We start from the raw sequence: 16,441 nt of genomic DNA, 5'->3' as shown, positions 1-16,441 counted from the left end.
TTGCCAGTTTGCTGAAAGTTCCGTTCTCAGTGTCTATCTTTATTTGATCTGACTCAACCTGTTCTTTGAGAAAAAGCTGCCCACAGGGCATTTGTTGAAATTATTAATGCTGCTTGTTTAACATTGCAGCAGCTTGTTTGCTGTTTAACAATGTAGCAGCATTATTGATTGTAGCTAACAAGAGGCTAACAAAAAAACTTAGGAGGAAGAACTAGGGAATGATAAGTCTTTAGGGGCCTTTGAAAAGTTCAGACATACTCATGGATATCTTTAAGGCCACATGCATGTATAGGGTTTTGTGCATGCTCAAGAAAGAACTGAGAAGACCCCGAGTTTTTGCCTCTGGCTGACCTTGAGACTGTGCAAAGAGAAAATGAAGGATAAGGCAGAGTTGTAAACTGTTTTGTTGAAGGTGTACCACAAACACGGCGAACCTCAACAAAGTCTAGAACACTTATCATTTCAAGGCAGGTAAGGAAAGGAAATGTCTGTCTAGTCATTAACCAACCACTAAGTTAACTGAACAAAGACTTTAGTGGCTATGCATGAGAAAAATTATGGACTTTAGATAATTAATCCTGGAAAAGTCACTAAATAAACAGCAAAAACCTTGGGATATTATTTCCAAAATTGACATATGAATTAGAATATCTAGTTTTGAACAAAAAATTGCAGGTCAGGAAAAGAAACAGGAAACTATGGTCTATACACAGGAAAAAAAAACAGTGGAAACTATTCCTCAGTAATCTCAGTTATTTGATTTACTAGACAAAGACTTTAAGTTAGGTATTAAAAATATTATGAAAGAATTAAACAGGTCTAAAGAATTAAAAGTGAGTGAAGAAAATGTCTCACCAAATATACATATCAATAAGGTTATAGAAATGATCAATAGAGACTCTGCAGTTGAAAATGAAATAACTGAAAAAATGAAGTAAGTGAACTAAATGAAAAATACACAAGAGAGGCCGTGCAGATTTCAGCTGGCAAGAGACAAAACCAGCTGAGGGTAGATCAGTTGACATTATCCAAGCAAAGGTGCAAAAACTAAAAAAGAATAAAGAAAAATGAACAGAGCTTCATAGGCATGCAGAACACTATCAAGTGTGCCAACACACACAAGTAGAAGTCCTAGAAGGCAAGAAAGAGAAAAAGGAGGAGAAAGAATATTTGAAGAAACAGTGGCTAAGAACTCCCCAGATTTGGAAAACATTAATCTGCACATTTAAGCAGCTCAGTGCACTCCAAGTAGGAGTGGCCATACTAGACACAAGATAAGCAAACCTTTGAAAGAATCTTGAAAGCAGTGAGAGAAAAGGGACGTATTGCATACAAGGGGTCCTCAATAAGATTAACAGCTTGACTTTCATCAGAAATGGTGTAGACTGGAAGTCAGTGGGATGACATATTCAAAGTGTTGAAAGAAAAAGACTGTCAACTGATAAGGCTATATCCATCATGTCCTTCAAAAACAAAGAAGAAATTAAGACATTCCAAAGTCATTAAAAACAGAATTTGGTGCCTGGGTGGCTCAGTGGGTTAAGCCTCTGCCTTCGCCTCAGGTCATGATCTCAGGGTCCTGGGATCAAGCCCCGTGTTGGGCTCTCTGTTCATCAGGGAGCCTGCTTCCTCCTCTCTCTCTCTGCCTACCTCTTTGCCTACTTGTGATCTCTCTCTGTCAAATAAATAAATAAAATATTAAAAAAAAACAATTTATTGCTAGGAAATTTTCCCTAAATGAAATACTTAAAGGTATCTTTTGTGTTGAAAGAAAAGGACACAAGACAGTAACTTGAATTCACATGACTAAATAAAAAACATTGATAAAGGTAAATATATAAGTAAATATAAAAATATAAATCATTTTTATAACTCTTTTTACATATTGTCTTATTTAAAAGATAACCACATAAATAATTATAGAATTATTGTGATTTATGGGCTCGTAATATATGAACCTAGAATTTGTGTGACAATAGAACCGTGTTTATGGGCTCGTAATATATGAATCTAGAATTTGTGTGACAATAGTACAGAAAAAGGAGGAAGGAACAGAGAGAATTTGGAGCAAAGTTTTTGTGTATTAATCAAATTCGTATTAATCTGACATCTTTAGATAGCAAATGTATTTCCCAGGGAAGCCACTGGAATAAACCTTTCAAAAACATGAAGTATAAGAAACAACAAAGGAATTAAAATGGTATACTAAAAAATACATTTTAACATAAAAGAAGGCAGTAATGGAGTAATACAACAACAATAACAATAAAACCTTTGTAAGACAGAGAAAACAAATAGCAAAATGTCAAACATAAATCCTACCTTTTTGATGATCATATAAATATATTCAAAAGACCGAGTTGGCAGAAAGTATGAGAAAAACATATGACTACGTGCTGTCTACAAGAACACTTTATGCAGTTTTAAAGATTTTAATTGCAGTATAGTTAACATATGGTATTATGTCCGTTTCAGGTGTACAATACAGTGATTCAGTAATTCTGTACATTACTCAGTGCCCACCATGATAAATGTACTTTTAATCCCCTTCACCTATTTAACCCATCCCCCCAACCCACCTCCCTCTGGTAATCATCAGTTCTCTGTAGTTAAGAGTCTGTTTTTTGGTGTGTCCCCTTTTTTTCTTTGGAAACAAACTGTACATATGAAGGATATCATAAGGTATTTGTCTTTCTTTGAGTGGTTTTTTTCACTTAGCATTTTACTCTTTAGATCCATCTATATTGTTGCAAATGGCAAGATTTCATTCTTTGAAATGAGTAGTATTCCATTGTGTATATATACCACATCTTTTATCCATTTATGGATCAGTGGACCTTGGGCTACTTCTACATTTTGGCTGTTGTAAATAATGTTGCAATAAACATAGGGGTGTATATATCTTTTTGAATTAGTGTTTTCATATTCTTTGGGTAAATGCCCAGTAGTGCAATTCTAGATCATAGGATACAGTAATTCAATTTTTAATTTTTGAGGACCCTCCATACTGTTTTTCACAGTGGCTACACTAGTTGGTATTCCCGCTGATAGTGTATGAGGGTTCCTTTTTCTCCACATCTTCACCAACACTTGTTTCTTGTGTTTTTAATTTTAGGCATTCTGACAGGTATGAGGAGATATCTCATAGTGGTTTTGATTTGCATTTCCCTGATGATGAGTTATGTTAATCTTTTTTTTTTTTAAAAGATTTTATTTATTTATTTGACAGAGATCACAAGCAGGCAGAGAGGCAGGCAGAGAGAGAGGAAAGCAGGCTCCCCGCTGAGCAGAGAGCCCGATGCAGGGCTCTATCCCAGGACCCTGGGATCATGACCTGAGCCGAAGGCAGAGGCTTTAACCCACTGAGGCACCCAGGCACCCCTTATGTTGATCTTTTCATGTGTCTATTGGCCATCTGTATTTCTTTGGTAAAATGTTTATTCATGTCTTCTACCCATTTTTTCATTGGATAATTTGTGTTTTTGGTGTTGAGTTGTATAAGTTCTTTATATATTTTGGATACTAACTATTTATCAGATATGTCCTTCGCAAATATCTTCTCCCATTCAATAGATTGTCTTTTAGTTTTGTTGATTGTTTCCTTTGCTTTGCAGATGATTATATTTTGATGTAATCCCTCCCCACAGTTTATTTTTGCTGTTGTTTCCCTTGCCTCAGGAGACATAGCTTAGAAAAATATTGCTATGGCCCATGTACAAGGGATATACTTTAGATTCAAAGACACAAGTTGGTTAAAAGTAAAAGGATACACTATGTAAACAGTACCTAGAAGAGAACTGGAGCAGCTATATTAATATTGGACAAAATTAACTTTAAGACAAAAGTTTCTATTATAGATAAATAAGGACATTTTATAATGATAGAAGAGTCAGTGTATCAGGAAAACATAACAGTTGCAAACATTTGCACCAGATAACACATCCCTCAAATGAAGCAAAAACTAACAAAATTGGATAGATCAAGTAGGCATAAGATAACAAAGAGAATAGATTTGATCACACTACAGACTAACCAGATCTAGAGATTTTAATAGAACACTCCACCCAACAGTAGCAGAATATAAATTCTTTTCAAGTGCACATGGAACACTTTGCAGATTAAACCATATATGAGCCCATAAAATAAGCCTCAGGAAATTCAAAAGCTTTGTAACATATTAATATATATGTTCTCTAACCACAGTAGAATGAAACTAGATATCAATAACAGAAAGGTCTGAGAAATTGACAAATATATGGAAATGAAACAGCACATGGCTAAATAACCAATGGTTCAAAGGAAAGTTAGAAAATACTTAGAGATGAATGAAAATGAAAACACAACATGCCAAAACTTACGGACTGTAGCTTAAAGGAGTGTTTAGAGACAAGTGAGATTTCATCAAAGTTACAAACATTTGTGCTTCAGAGGGCACTATCAAAAAAGTGCAAGGACAACCCCCAGAAAGAGAGAAGTACTTGTAAATATAAATATATACACTCTCTCTCTCTCTCTCTCTCTCTCTCTATATATATATATATATATACACACACACACTTTTTCAACTCAACAATAAAAGGACGACTAAAATATGGATGATGGATTCAAATAGATGTTTCTCCAAATAGGACCAATAAATATACAGAAAGCTGTTCCACATGATTAGTCACTAGGGAAATGCAAATCAAAACCACAGTGAGATACCACTTCACACCCACTAGAATGGCTGTAGTTAAAAAGACAGTAACAAGTGCTGGAAAGGATATGGAGAAACTGGCACCTTTATATGTTGCTAGTAGGAATGTAAAGTGGTGCAGTAATGATGGAAAATAGTTGGCTGTTTCTCAAATGCTAAATACAGAGTTACCTAATAATGGCCGCTCAATTCTATTTGTAGGTATAAACCCAAGACAGTTGAAAACATTTGTTCACATGAAAAGCTATACACCCGTGTTCACAGCAGCAGCATTCATAATAGCCCAAAAGTAGAAACCACAATGTCTGTAAGCTATTGAATGGACAAACAAAATGTGGTGTATCCTCTATAGAGTGGAGTATTAAGCCACAAAAAAGATTGAAATACACATGCTACAGCATGGATAAACCTTGAAAACATGCTATGTGAAAGAAACCCAATTCAAAGGTCAGCTAGCATATTGTGTGGTTTCATTTATATGAAATATCTGGAATAGGCAGATCCACAGAGAGAAAGTATATTAGTACAGATCTTCCTTGATTTATGATAGGGTTCTATATCATGATAAAACCATCATAAGTTAAAAATACTGTTAATTCAGGAGCGTCTGGGTGGCTCAGTGGGTTGAGGCCTCTGCCTTCGGCTTGGGTCATGGTCCCGGGTTCCTGGGATCGAACGCTGCTTTGGGCTCTCTGCTCAAGAGGGAGCCTGCTTCCCCCTCTTTCTCTCTTCCTGCCTCTCTGCCTACTTGTGATCTCTCCCGCTGTCAAATAGATAAAATCTTAAAAAAAAAATACTGTTAAGTCAAAAATGCATTCAATTTACCTAACCTACCTAACATCATAGCTTAGCTTAGCATACCTTCAAATGCTTAGCCTACATTAGCCTACAGTTGGGTAGAATCATTTAACACAAAGCCTATTTTAGGGGCGCCTGGGTGGCTCAATTGTTAAGCATCTGCCTTTGGCTTAGGTCATGGAATCAAGCCCCGTATTGGGCTCCCTGCTCAGCAGGAAGGCTGCTTCTCCCTCTCCCATGCTTGTATTCCCTCTCTTGCTCTCTCTCTGTCAAATAAATAAATAGATTAAAAAAAAAAAAAGCCTGTTTTATAATAAAGCATTGAGTAGCTCATGTAATTTGTTGACTACCAAAAGAAAAACTGAGTCATTGTAGATTATCATAATGGTTTTAAGTGTGTTAGTTTTTTACCCTTGTGATCACGTGGCTGCCTGTGAGTTGTGGCTTACTGCCACTGGTCAGCATTACGAGTAGATCATATGGCATGTCACTAGCAAGGAAAAGATCAAATTTAAAGTTCGAAGGACGGTTTCAACTGAATGCCTGTTGCTTTCATACCATCTTAAAGTTGAGAAGTTGTAAGTCAAGGACTATCTGTAGTTGCCAGGACCTGGGGGAATGAAGGATTGGGGAATGACTGCAGATGGGTACAGGGTTTCTATTCAGGGTGATGTAAAGGTTCTCGAATTACATAATGGTAATGGTTATAAAACTTAGTGACTGTGCTATCAATCTTTTTAAGAGAGTGAATTTCATGATAGGTAAATTATACCTAAATATTAAAAGAGAGGGAGAGAGAGCAAACAAATGCAAGAGACTGAACAATAATGGCACTCCTGTGTCTCCCAGTGCCTTGTCCCTGGATCTCTATACTCATCTACCATACTGGTACCTTATTGGTATTGTGTTCCAACAAAGCTGTGATTAAGAAAAAGTGAACTAGAGAGTAAAGATAAATAAAAAATACAACATATCATTCCATATTTATTTACGAAGCAGATATGAATATATTACAATATGCATAGAAAACCCTTTGGAAGGTTATACAACAAAGTGTTAATAGTGTTTCTGGAGATAGAATTATAAATGTATTGGGCGCCTGGGTGGCTCAGTGGGTTAAGCCGCTGCCTTAGGCTCAGGTCATGATCTCAGGGTCCTGAGATCGAGTCCCGCATCGGGCTCTCTGCTCAGCAGGGAGCCTGCTTCCCTCTCTCTCTCTCTCTCTGCCTGCCTCTCCATCTACTTATGATTTCTCTCTGTCAAATAAATAAATAAAAATCTTAAAAAAAATAAAAATAAATGTTTTTACTTTTCCATATTCTTTTCTATAGTTTTAATAATTCTTTGTAGTATATTAGCTTGCATAATAAAATGAAACAAACAGAAAAGATGGAGATGAATAAATTTGGTGATTAGGGACTTGTGATCTTTCAGAAGTATGGCCCTAGAGAAGGATGAGTACGCACCTTGTGAAGGAGGTACTGAAGGCATTGAAAGGGGGAATTGGTAATCATGGGAGGCACCCTGTGTAGTTCATATAGTCAAGCAGTTTGGCATTGAATTTGAGAAAGGGCAGTAGATAACTGAAGAGGTCAGCATGTGTGTGGGAGAGAGTGAATATTATAATAAATATTTTGCATTTTTGAGTGTTTTATTATTTACATATTATTTGAGCTTCACTGTGTTCCAAGTAGAGAAGTTAGGGCAGTCCTGTTTTGTAGATGAGTAAACTGATACATAGCAAGGTAAGTGGTTTGACCAAGGTCATATGAGTAGTCAGTACTGGAACTCAGGTCTTTCATTCCAAAGCCAGTGTTTTTCCTGCTGTGTCAGGCTGCATCTTGGGAATTACAGAATTACTGAATGGTGCAAGAATAGGGCTTATGGTATTGTAAGAGTGGAAGGGGAGCTGGATGAGGGCAACATGAATGGGAGCTTCAGTTGGAAAGGGGGATGACAGCTTTTCTCTGATAGGAGAGATGTGTATGGGGATGGCCATTTGAAAATAGAAGAAAAGTTGATTTTGTGCCAGCGCTTTTGGTCAGGATTCTAAGGTTTGTTAGGAGATTGAGGAGGTGAAACAGACCTCAAAGCACTAATTTTGTTGGTTAATAGCCATGTGAATATTTACTTAGTAATAGCAATAATAATGCTCTGTGGCCTTTGCAGAAATGCATTGTTTTCTTTTGTACAGATCTACTCTTACATACAGCCGAATTGGAGGACGTGTCAAGACGCTTACGTTCTGCCAGGGCTCCCACTACTTAGCCATTGCATCTGACAACGGTGCCGTCCAGCTTCTTGCGATTGAAGCATCTAAGCTGCCCAAGTCTCCTAAGATTCAGCCTCTGCAAAGCAGGTATCTTCTATCTTTTGTGTTTTTAAAACGGCATTTAGTGCACTAGGATAATTTAATCCTCTCTTGCCAGTGTAGTTTGGATCAACTAAGGGCCTATTAGATTGTATTCTTTTTTTAACACACGAAATAAATAAAACTGTGTTTTCAGCTGAAATCTGTCACATGCAGTTAGTTTCAGAAAGCTCTGTATATCTTCTTTCTGCTGTAAGGTCAGAAGGGCGGCTTTCAACTTGCGGCTCATCCCAGTCTGGAATCTTGTTTGAATAACCTGATTATCAGATGCATCTTTTGTCTCAACTACGAAAAGCACAACTCTGGCTGGCTGATTTTTAGAATGTGAATGTTCATTAAAAAAACAAAAACAAAAACTCAAAACATCAGCATTTTGTCACTTGGCATTAAAATATCTGAAGTTGATGGGAACATGGAGTGCTGCTTTTAGTCAAATGATTTGCTTATCATTGTAAAACAAAATACTGGCTGGTTTTATATAAGAATTTCCCTCACTTCTTACAAATTGTGGTTGCCCCCGGATTAACACAGGGTAAGACATTTAAAGATAAAGTAGAACAATTTTCAACTGACCAGTATGTGCTACCCACCTAGGATTCCAAATATAAAGATATGTTATCCAAATTCCAAGATATGTTAGGCTCTTTAAGACACTACAGTCTAATGGAAGAAGCAGATCAGTTAACAGATGATTTCAGGTGCAGTGTGATAATGTGCCCATGTTACAGGGATGGGGAGCCAGCTTGCAGGGCATAGGGAAGAAGGCCTGGAGGAGGGGAGACCAGATGTAGGTTAGCCAAAGCAGGGTGGTCGAGAAGGGCATGCAGACAGAGGGGGATATCCCATAGAAATAAAACAGAATGAGCAAATTTTTATAGTTAAGTGGGTTCTAAGACATGGTGGTTGGGGTAGCTAAGGAAGGAAAGGTTGTATGTTGGATCATCTAGGGTTTTATTGTTTATATTATTTTATTTGTTTATAACTTTGTTTTGCCTTTACAATTAAAAATATGCATTATGTTTAAGACATTCACTGAACAGATTTAGGTAGCTTTTGTCTAGGACATATTATATATTGTTTTTAACTAAAAAATACCTGCTTTTTTTTTTTTTTTTAAATTGTTTCAGCAGAGGACTGTATCATAGTATAACTATGGCAGACTGTGTTGTGTGATGACTGTGCTGGCCAGATACACAAACAGATATGCACATTCCTCCCATAGGTACCTTGCAGCTGATGGCACTTTCCATTATGAATGTTACTGTCTTCACCCTAAGCAAACATTGACTACACAGATGGGGAGATTGTACCAGAATGTTTAGTAGATTTCACTCTACTGGCAGTGGTTGCTCCAAAGAAACCTTGCTATGAGTCTTTTTTTTTTTTAAAGTTCGCTTCATTGAGTCATATTGGCTGTTGTCATGCCTCTTAATTATTAGAATTTATGGCATTTGGACTTTTCATCATTCCTCTGGGGGAAATACAGTCAGTATTATAATGTTTGTAAATATAGTTGCTTATATCTATAAGCCACCTGGGTGGCTTGGTCAGTTAAGTGGTTGCCTTCAGCTCAAGTCATGATCCCAGGTTAGGGTCCTGGGATTGAGCCCCACATCAGGCTCCCTGCTCAGCGAAGGGCCTGCTTCTCCCTCTTCCTCTGCTTCTCCCTCTTCCTCTGCTGCTTCCTGTGCTGTCCTGCTTTCTCTCTGTCAAATATATAAATAAAATCTTTTTTTTTTAATATAGTTGTTTATCTAAGATGTAGAGGTCAGCAAACTATAGCCTATAGTATGACCCATAAGCTAAGAATGATTTTTGGATTTTTAAAAGATTGTAAAAAAATGAATATGCAACAGAAATATATGACTTGCAAAGCCTAAAATATTTACTGCCTGGCTGTTATTTGCTGACTCTTGATCTAAGAGATAAAACTTTTGCAGTGTATGCTGCAAAAGCATGATATGTACTGATCAGGGAGGCTGGCCAATATGTTAATGAATTCTTTTTGGTTTAAGAATGCCTCAGCTTGAAAAAAATAGGCATATCCATAAGTGGAATAGTACATAAAAAGAAAAAAAAGGAACCAGTGTTATTTTATTATTTTTATTATCAGTTATGAAAGGAATAAACAGTTGATTAATGCAACAAGCAATGAATCCTACATTCTTTTTGCTAACGAAAGAAGTTAGACCCAAAAGGCTACTTATTGTGTATTTCCAACTGTGTGACATTCTGGAAAGCATAAAATTATAGGGAGGAATTGAGACCATTGGTAGTCACAGGTTGACAACAAAGGGGCTGCACAAGATAATTTTGGGGTATGCACTTGTTCTGTGTGGTTCTGTGGTAGAAGATTCATGGCTGTGTTTCTGTCATAATGCATAGGACTGTATACCACAGAGAGTAAATTTTACTCTAAGTAAAAAAAAAATTAACCCAGTTATAGGATGAAAGGTAGAATGCAGTCTATGACAAATCAGTCTACTTACTCTACAGATGAAGCATATAGGCACATTGAAGAGTGTGGGCAATAAAAGGAGCCATCCTAATACCTGTGGAAAACAGTGGTTTAAGTGGACACTGCAAGGTGAATAACAGAAGGAACTGAAGTCACTGTTCTAGTTGGTTATTTGTCACAGGAATATGGTTTATCAATTCTGAAACTACTTTAATTGTATGCTAAGGTTGAACAATAGGTAAGTATGTAGGTAGTGAGAGCCAGGTTTCTCACTGCTGAGGAAAGAAGTTACAAATATGAAAAGGGGATTGCTGAAATGAACCCTCATGCTAGATAGATATGAATATGGACTCCGTATCAATAGGGACTCATGATATACGTATATGCATATGTGTGTGTATATATGTGTGTGTGTGCTTGCTTACATATGCACACATACACATAAAAGGATACAGAAGTACAGATAATGTGTGTAGCTATGAGGTGTCATATACATATTTTCTAGCTCTGGCCATTGAGATGGACTAGAGCAGGGATACCCCCATAGCAGTGAACACTTAGCACACAGACCTTGGCTTTTAAACACCATTCTCCTGGGCATCTGGGTGGCTCAGCCAGTTGGGCATCTGACTCTTGATTTTGGCGCAGGTCATAATCCTCAGGGTTGTGGGATTGAGCCCTATGTCAGGCTCTATGCTCAGCAGTCTGCTCAATATTCTCTTTCTCCCCCCCCCCCTCAAATAAATAAATAAATCTTTAAGTACCATTCTCCCATAAAAGGAACTGGTTGATTCCAGGTCTGAGCAGTGAAAATAAAAGATGAGTCTTGAGTTATCTTGTGATGCCAGAAAGTTAGGAAGTGGTTCACAAAACCACATTGAAAGGGCATCAGAGCCAACCTGAGGGAGCTTCCTGTGGCCAAAATTGGAACAACTTGAGCAACAAAACAATAATCCTAGTATTGGGTTATAACTCAGAGAATAAAATAAATATCCACGAGTCCATAGTGATATAAATAAGTAAATGAATAAATAAATTAATGGGGGAAGAAGTGACCAGTCTTCTTTACAGAAGACTTCTAATCAGTAAGGATAGAAGGAATAAGGGAAATAGTCACCATTAGAATACCACAGGTACGATCTATCAAAGGATTCTAAAATTTGTAGACAGAACTTCTCGCAGAAACAGGATTTTTACGTGGTCTCAAAAGTATTTGCCCTAAAGATTGAGTAGTTATAAAGGAAAAAATAATTTTACAGCGGAGAATCTTGGTAGATGCCACCTTAGCCAAATGATTAAGGTTAATATCATCACTAATATGTTTGAATTAGCATCAGGTACTTCCTCATAAATGCCCTGAGAAATTATTTCGTGGTCTTTCAATAAGGCATATACTGGGTGAGAACACATGAGGCAAACCCAAATGGAGAGATATTAGAGATATTTTATAAAATAACCAGTAATCTTGAAAAATGTCACAATCATGAAAGGCAATCAAAGACTAGGGTCAGATAAATACATGACAACTCAATGTGCCATGTGGTATCTTGTTTTGGATCCTGGAACAGTGAACGGACATGAGTAGAAAGCTAATAAAAATCTGATTATGTTCTGTATTTTATAAGCATTGTTACTAAGATTAATTTCTTCGTGTTGATAAATTTTTTGTGATTATGTAGGTTATTAACATGAGGGGAAGCTGGGTGAAGGATCTATAAGAATTCTGTGTACTATTTGTGCAACTCTTCTGTAAGTCTGAAGTTATTATAAAAAATGCCTCAGGTATCATTGGCTTGATGCGTCACAGTTGCTCTTTCTTGACTATGGTTAGAATATAAATTTATCTTAAATAGAAGCTGGTCTATGTTTTCAGTGACTAGAAAATCTTTATCTTTTGCTTTGTGTATTTCTTTAGAATTCTAGACCAGAAGGATGATGGCTGTGTCGTGGATATGCATCACTTCAACTCTGGGGCACAGTCTGTTCTTGCCTATGCCACTGTGAATGGCTCTCTAGTTGGTTGGGACCTCAGGTCTTCAAGCAATGCATGGACACTAAAGCATGATCTGAAGTCAGGCCTCATCACTTCCTTCGCTGTGGACATCCACCAGTGCTGGCTTTGCATTGGTGAGCTGATTTGAAAGTCATTGATTAGGTTGTGAATGCCACTAATATATGGAATTGCCTTCTTGTGAAAGTTTTTTCCTTTTTCATCATTGGTAATCCCCCGCCCCTTTTTGGGGTTGAGGGGTGGAAGCGAAGGGAAAGACAGGGGAATCCCAAGCAGGTTCCAAACTCAGCTCAGAGCCTGACATGGGCTCAGTCTCACAACCCTGAGATCATGACCTGAGCCAAAACCAAGGCACCTCCTCATCTCCTTATATTTTTGATTATTACATTATAATCACTTGCAATTTAATTTTTTTATTAAAAAAATTTGAAAGGTTTCAGTATCCCAATGGCTAAAAGTTTCCTTTTTCTCTTTATTCTTAAATGAGCCTTTTTGTAATCATTATAGTGATCAGATTTGGTGGCATTCTGTTATCCTGCCAGAGAAGCAGCAGGCTTTTTTGATGAGAGCATTTGAATTTGTGCAGACTTGGTTTTCAAATTCCAGTAACCTCAGGCAAGCTGCATAGCTTCTCTGAGTCTTAGGACCCTCATCTTCAAATGGGGCTAATCCTTTCAAGGGCTGCTTTGAGGATTTAATGAATTAAAAGCATCTATCACAGGGCCTCATACTGGAGAAGAGCTAAATGGCAGTTTCTTGCCCCATTATTCCTCCGTACCTCCCTTTCTCAAAGGCTGAAGGTGTACCATGTTATCTTGCTGGCTGCTTTCCTATTTTAGTTTCACATTTTGCCCCCATAAGGCTTTGAACCTGCCCCTTGAGAATGTATCACATCTCACTTTTTCCCATTTGCCATACTTTCTGAAGAATTATAATCTGTTGTGCTTGAATTTTGGTTTCCAGATCCCCTAACTTATATTTATGACATTGAGTATCTGCCTTTTCCTTTATGTCTTTTTATATAGTTTATATGGAATACATTGTGTTTGCCTTTTGTGGGAATAAACTGTACGGGTTCAGAAAGATGTGATGCCAGGCCTATGTGTAGATATGAAACTCTGTGAGTAGCTTAGTAAATGGCAGTGATGGCTGTCAGATGGCTCTCATTAGCTTTGGGGGCAGCCAAACTACCTTGGCTGTTTGAGCCATTGTCCTGCAGTGAGGCAAGGTTTCAGAGGGACCCTGTTGCCCTTTTGCCTTTTCACACTCCCAGTATCTCCATTGGAATTGGAGACCAGTCCAAGAATATGCTCTGTGCCTCTGTCAGGACCAGCTGTTCAGTGTTGGGGTTGGCAGTGTTCTTTGGAGATGGGGGGTTTCTCTGTGGAGTTTGTTGTGGGCAGATGTACAGGTACTCACTCCAGTTTCTGCTGTGATTGGATATCGATACCGGTTTCCAGAATGTTTTGGAGAAAAGGGCACATGGAAATGATTGAAGTTTGATGATAGCTATAAAACTCCTGCCACTGTGGGTTGGTTAAGTGATCACTGAATGCCACTAGAACACGGGTTTTGGTGATTTAAGGCATTCTGAACATTTTGGCTTATCAAATGCAGTTTATTTCTTCTCTTGACCTTTTGTTTTTTATGTGTGCCTTTGGCAGTTAATACCAGTGTAATTAATGAATTATTCTTTTTCAACCTCATTTATTTCACAATTATGTAGTAGCATTTTGATGTTCATTTTATATCTTTATTTAACAACTAGAAGTGCTTTGTGACTCCAGGGAGATAGCTTCATGAGAACAAAGAATGAATAAAATACATTCACACAAAGCTAGTGGTGTTGTTTATTTGTATAAATGCAGCTTGATGTACTTTAATCATTATATGGTAATCTTTTTGACTTTTCCTTTAAGGTACAAGCAGTGGTACTATGGCTTGTTGGGACATGAGGTTCCAGTTGCCAATTTCCAGTCACTGTCATCCTTCCAGGGCTCGAATCAGACGCCTCTCCATGCATCCTCTGTACCAGTCCTGGGTGATTGCAGGTAAAATGGAGGGCAGGCTTTCAGGTGTTGGGGGATGTTTTTGGAAGTGCATAATATGCTGCTGCCAAGACTCAAATTCTTAGAGTTTTTATTTCATGTGTGAACCAAATCTTGATTTTGTTCTGTTTCTGATGATGGAAGTTCCTACCACTGCTATCTCGCTGTCATTTCATATTTATTATCCTTAAAAATGATCTCATTAATTGTACCATTACCTTCCATTTGTTTCCTTTCTCCCATATTTTTGTTGAAGCTGCCACCACCATCTTAGAAATGTGAGTTAGAAACCTTGACTCATCCTTGTCAGATGCCATTTCTTGTTGATGTGTTTCTGTTGTGTTTTTTGCAAGCTTTGCTTCCCATCCTTCCCCTCACTGGGCATTTGGATTTTCTTGTATGGATTCTCGGCAGGTTTTTGAAACTTACTTTCCTTATCTGTAAAATGTGGTTAAAAATACTTTCTTAGCAGAGTTTTAAGAATTTGAGATAAAACACTAGAGCACACAGCCTGGCATACGTGCAGTGCTTGGTAAAAAGTAGCTCTTGCTGTTCTTATGTCTTCTCATTGGTTGTCTTGCATCTAGCCTCTTTGGTCCCTTCTCATATGCTGCTTCTGTCAAAGACTTTGTGTTGCCAAATTTGATGGCCATTGATCTGCTCACCTCTTACTTGACTCATCCTTTGGTCAGTTACAGTATCCTCTTTCTGAACTACTTTCCTTACATGACTTCAAGGACATCACTTTCTTGGTTCTCGTGTTCATTGATTTGCAGCTGATTCCCCATCTTCTTTTAAAATTGACCTGCTCCACTGCCTCAGGGCTCAGTCTTTGGTCCTAACTCCTTCTCATTCTACACCGGCTTTGCTGTATGACATTGTGTAGTTCCATGCTTTAAATACCACATTTATTCACAGTTTTATAGCTACTTAAAATCCCCCCTAAGATATCTAATAGACACCTTAAATTTGACATGTCTAAACCAAATACCTGGTTTCCTTACCCTGAGACAGTATTGTTCTTCCCACCATATTGTCCAAGTAAATGACAGCTCTTTTACTCGAGGTGCTCAGGAAGCCTGGTGTTGTCCTTGATTCTTCTCTCTCATCTTCCTTCTAGTCCTTTAGCCAATCTTGTATGGTCCTTAAATACATTTAGAATCTGACCAATTTTTACTATTTCCTTCACTGTCTCCCTTCTCCAAACCACCATAATCTCTTGTCCCTATTAATACAATATGCTTGTAACTCCCTGCTTTAATCCTTACTTCTTAAGACTGTTCTTTCTGCTGTTCAGTACCTTCCCATTCCAGGTTACAGCCAGACTCCTTACTTTGGCCCAGATGCCTTTTGGGGATATGCCCCTGCTACCTCTCTGACCTTTTGTTTATCAGTCAGGGTTCCAATAGGAAACGGATGGCATACCCAAGGTAGGATAATTTGAGGATTTATTTTCAAAGGAACTATTCAGGGAAGTATGGTTAGAGGGATCATAAAAGCAAAATGAAATGGGGCTGGTATCAGAAGACGGTGGGGACGGGATGGTTACTGGAGTTTGCAGAGAAGTTGAGTAGAGAGGGCCACCTTGAGAGGAGCAGTGAGTTTGACATGAGGGACACAGCCCCCCTGAGATGAGACATTCGTCTATCCCTTTGGTCTCCTACTATGGCTTCCACAGGCCTATATTAGTTTCCTATGACCATTTATTCTTAGGTATAATAAATTACCACAAAGTTGGTAGCTTAAAACAACACACATTTATTCATTAACAGTTCTGGAGACCAGAAATTTGAAATGAGTTTTTCTGAGCCAAGTTCAGGGTGGCAGCAGGGCCATATTACCCCTGTGGGGTCTAGGGGTGAATCCATTCCCTTGCCTTTTCATGCTTCTGCAGCTGTATGCCTTGGCTCGTGGGCCCCTTCATCCATCTTCAGAGCCACCACCGTAGCATCTTGCTCCATTGTCCTTTTGTTTTCTGCTGTCAAGTCAGCCTCCCTCTTCTAAGGACACTGTGATTGCATTTAGGGCTTACTTGGACAACCCAGGAGAATCCCATCTT

At 38.1% G+C, this 16,441-nt stretch overlaps 1 protein-coding gene across 3 annotated transcripts in view; it reads left to right on the top strand.

Moving 5' to 3' along the window:
• Nucleotides 1-16,441, top strand: part of PIK3R4 (phosphoinositide-3-kinase regulatory subunit 4) — a 79,630-nt gene that overhangs the window by 59,595 nt on the left and 3,594 nt on the right. For all 3 annotated transcript variants that reach the window (XM_059390911.1, XM_059390912.1, XM_059390910.1), the window contains 3 exons: nucleotides 7,689-7,853; nucleotides 12,239-12,450; nucleotides 14,254-14,385. In XM_059390911.1, the coding sequence (XP_059246894.1) occupies nucleotides 7,689-7,853; nucleotides 12,239-12,450; nucleotides 14,254-14,385 (509 nt within the window). The remainder of the gene's footprint in view (nucleotides 1-7,688; nucleotides 7,854-12,238; nucleotides 12,451-14,253; nucleotides 14,386-16,441) is intronic.

This window comes from Mustela nigripes, chromosome 2 (assembly GCF_022355385.1).
Source record: "Mustela nigripes isolate SB6536 chromosome 2, MUSNIG.SB6536, whole genome shotgun sequence".
NCBI lineage: Eukaryota > Metazoa > Chordata > Mammalia > Carnivora > Mustelidae > Mustela > Mustela nigripes.
The sequence above is the reverse complement of the archived record's forward strand: the minus strand, read 5'-3'. Positions and strand labels throughout refer to the sequence as shown.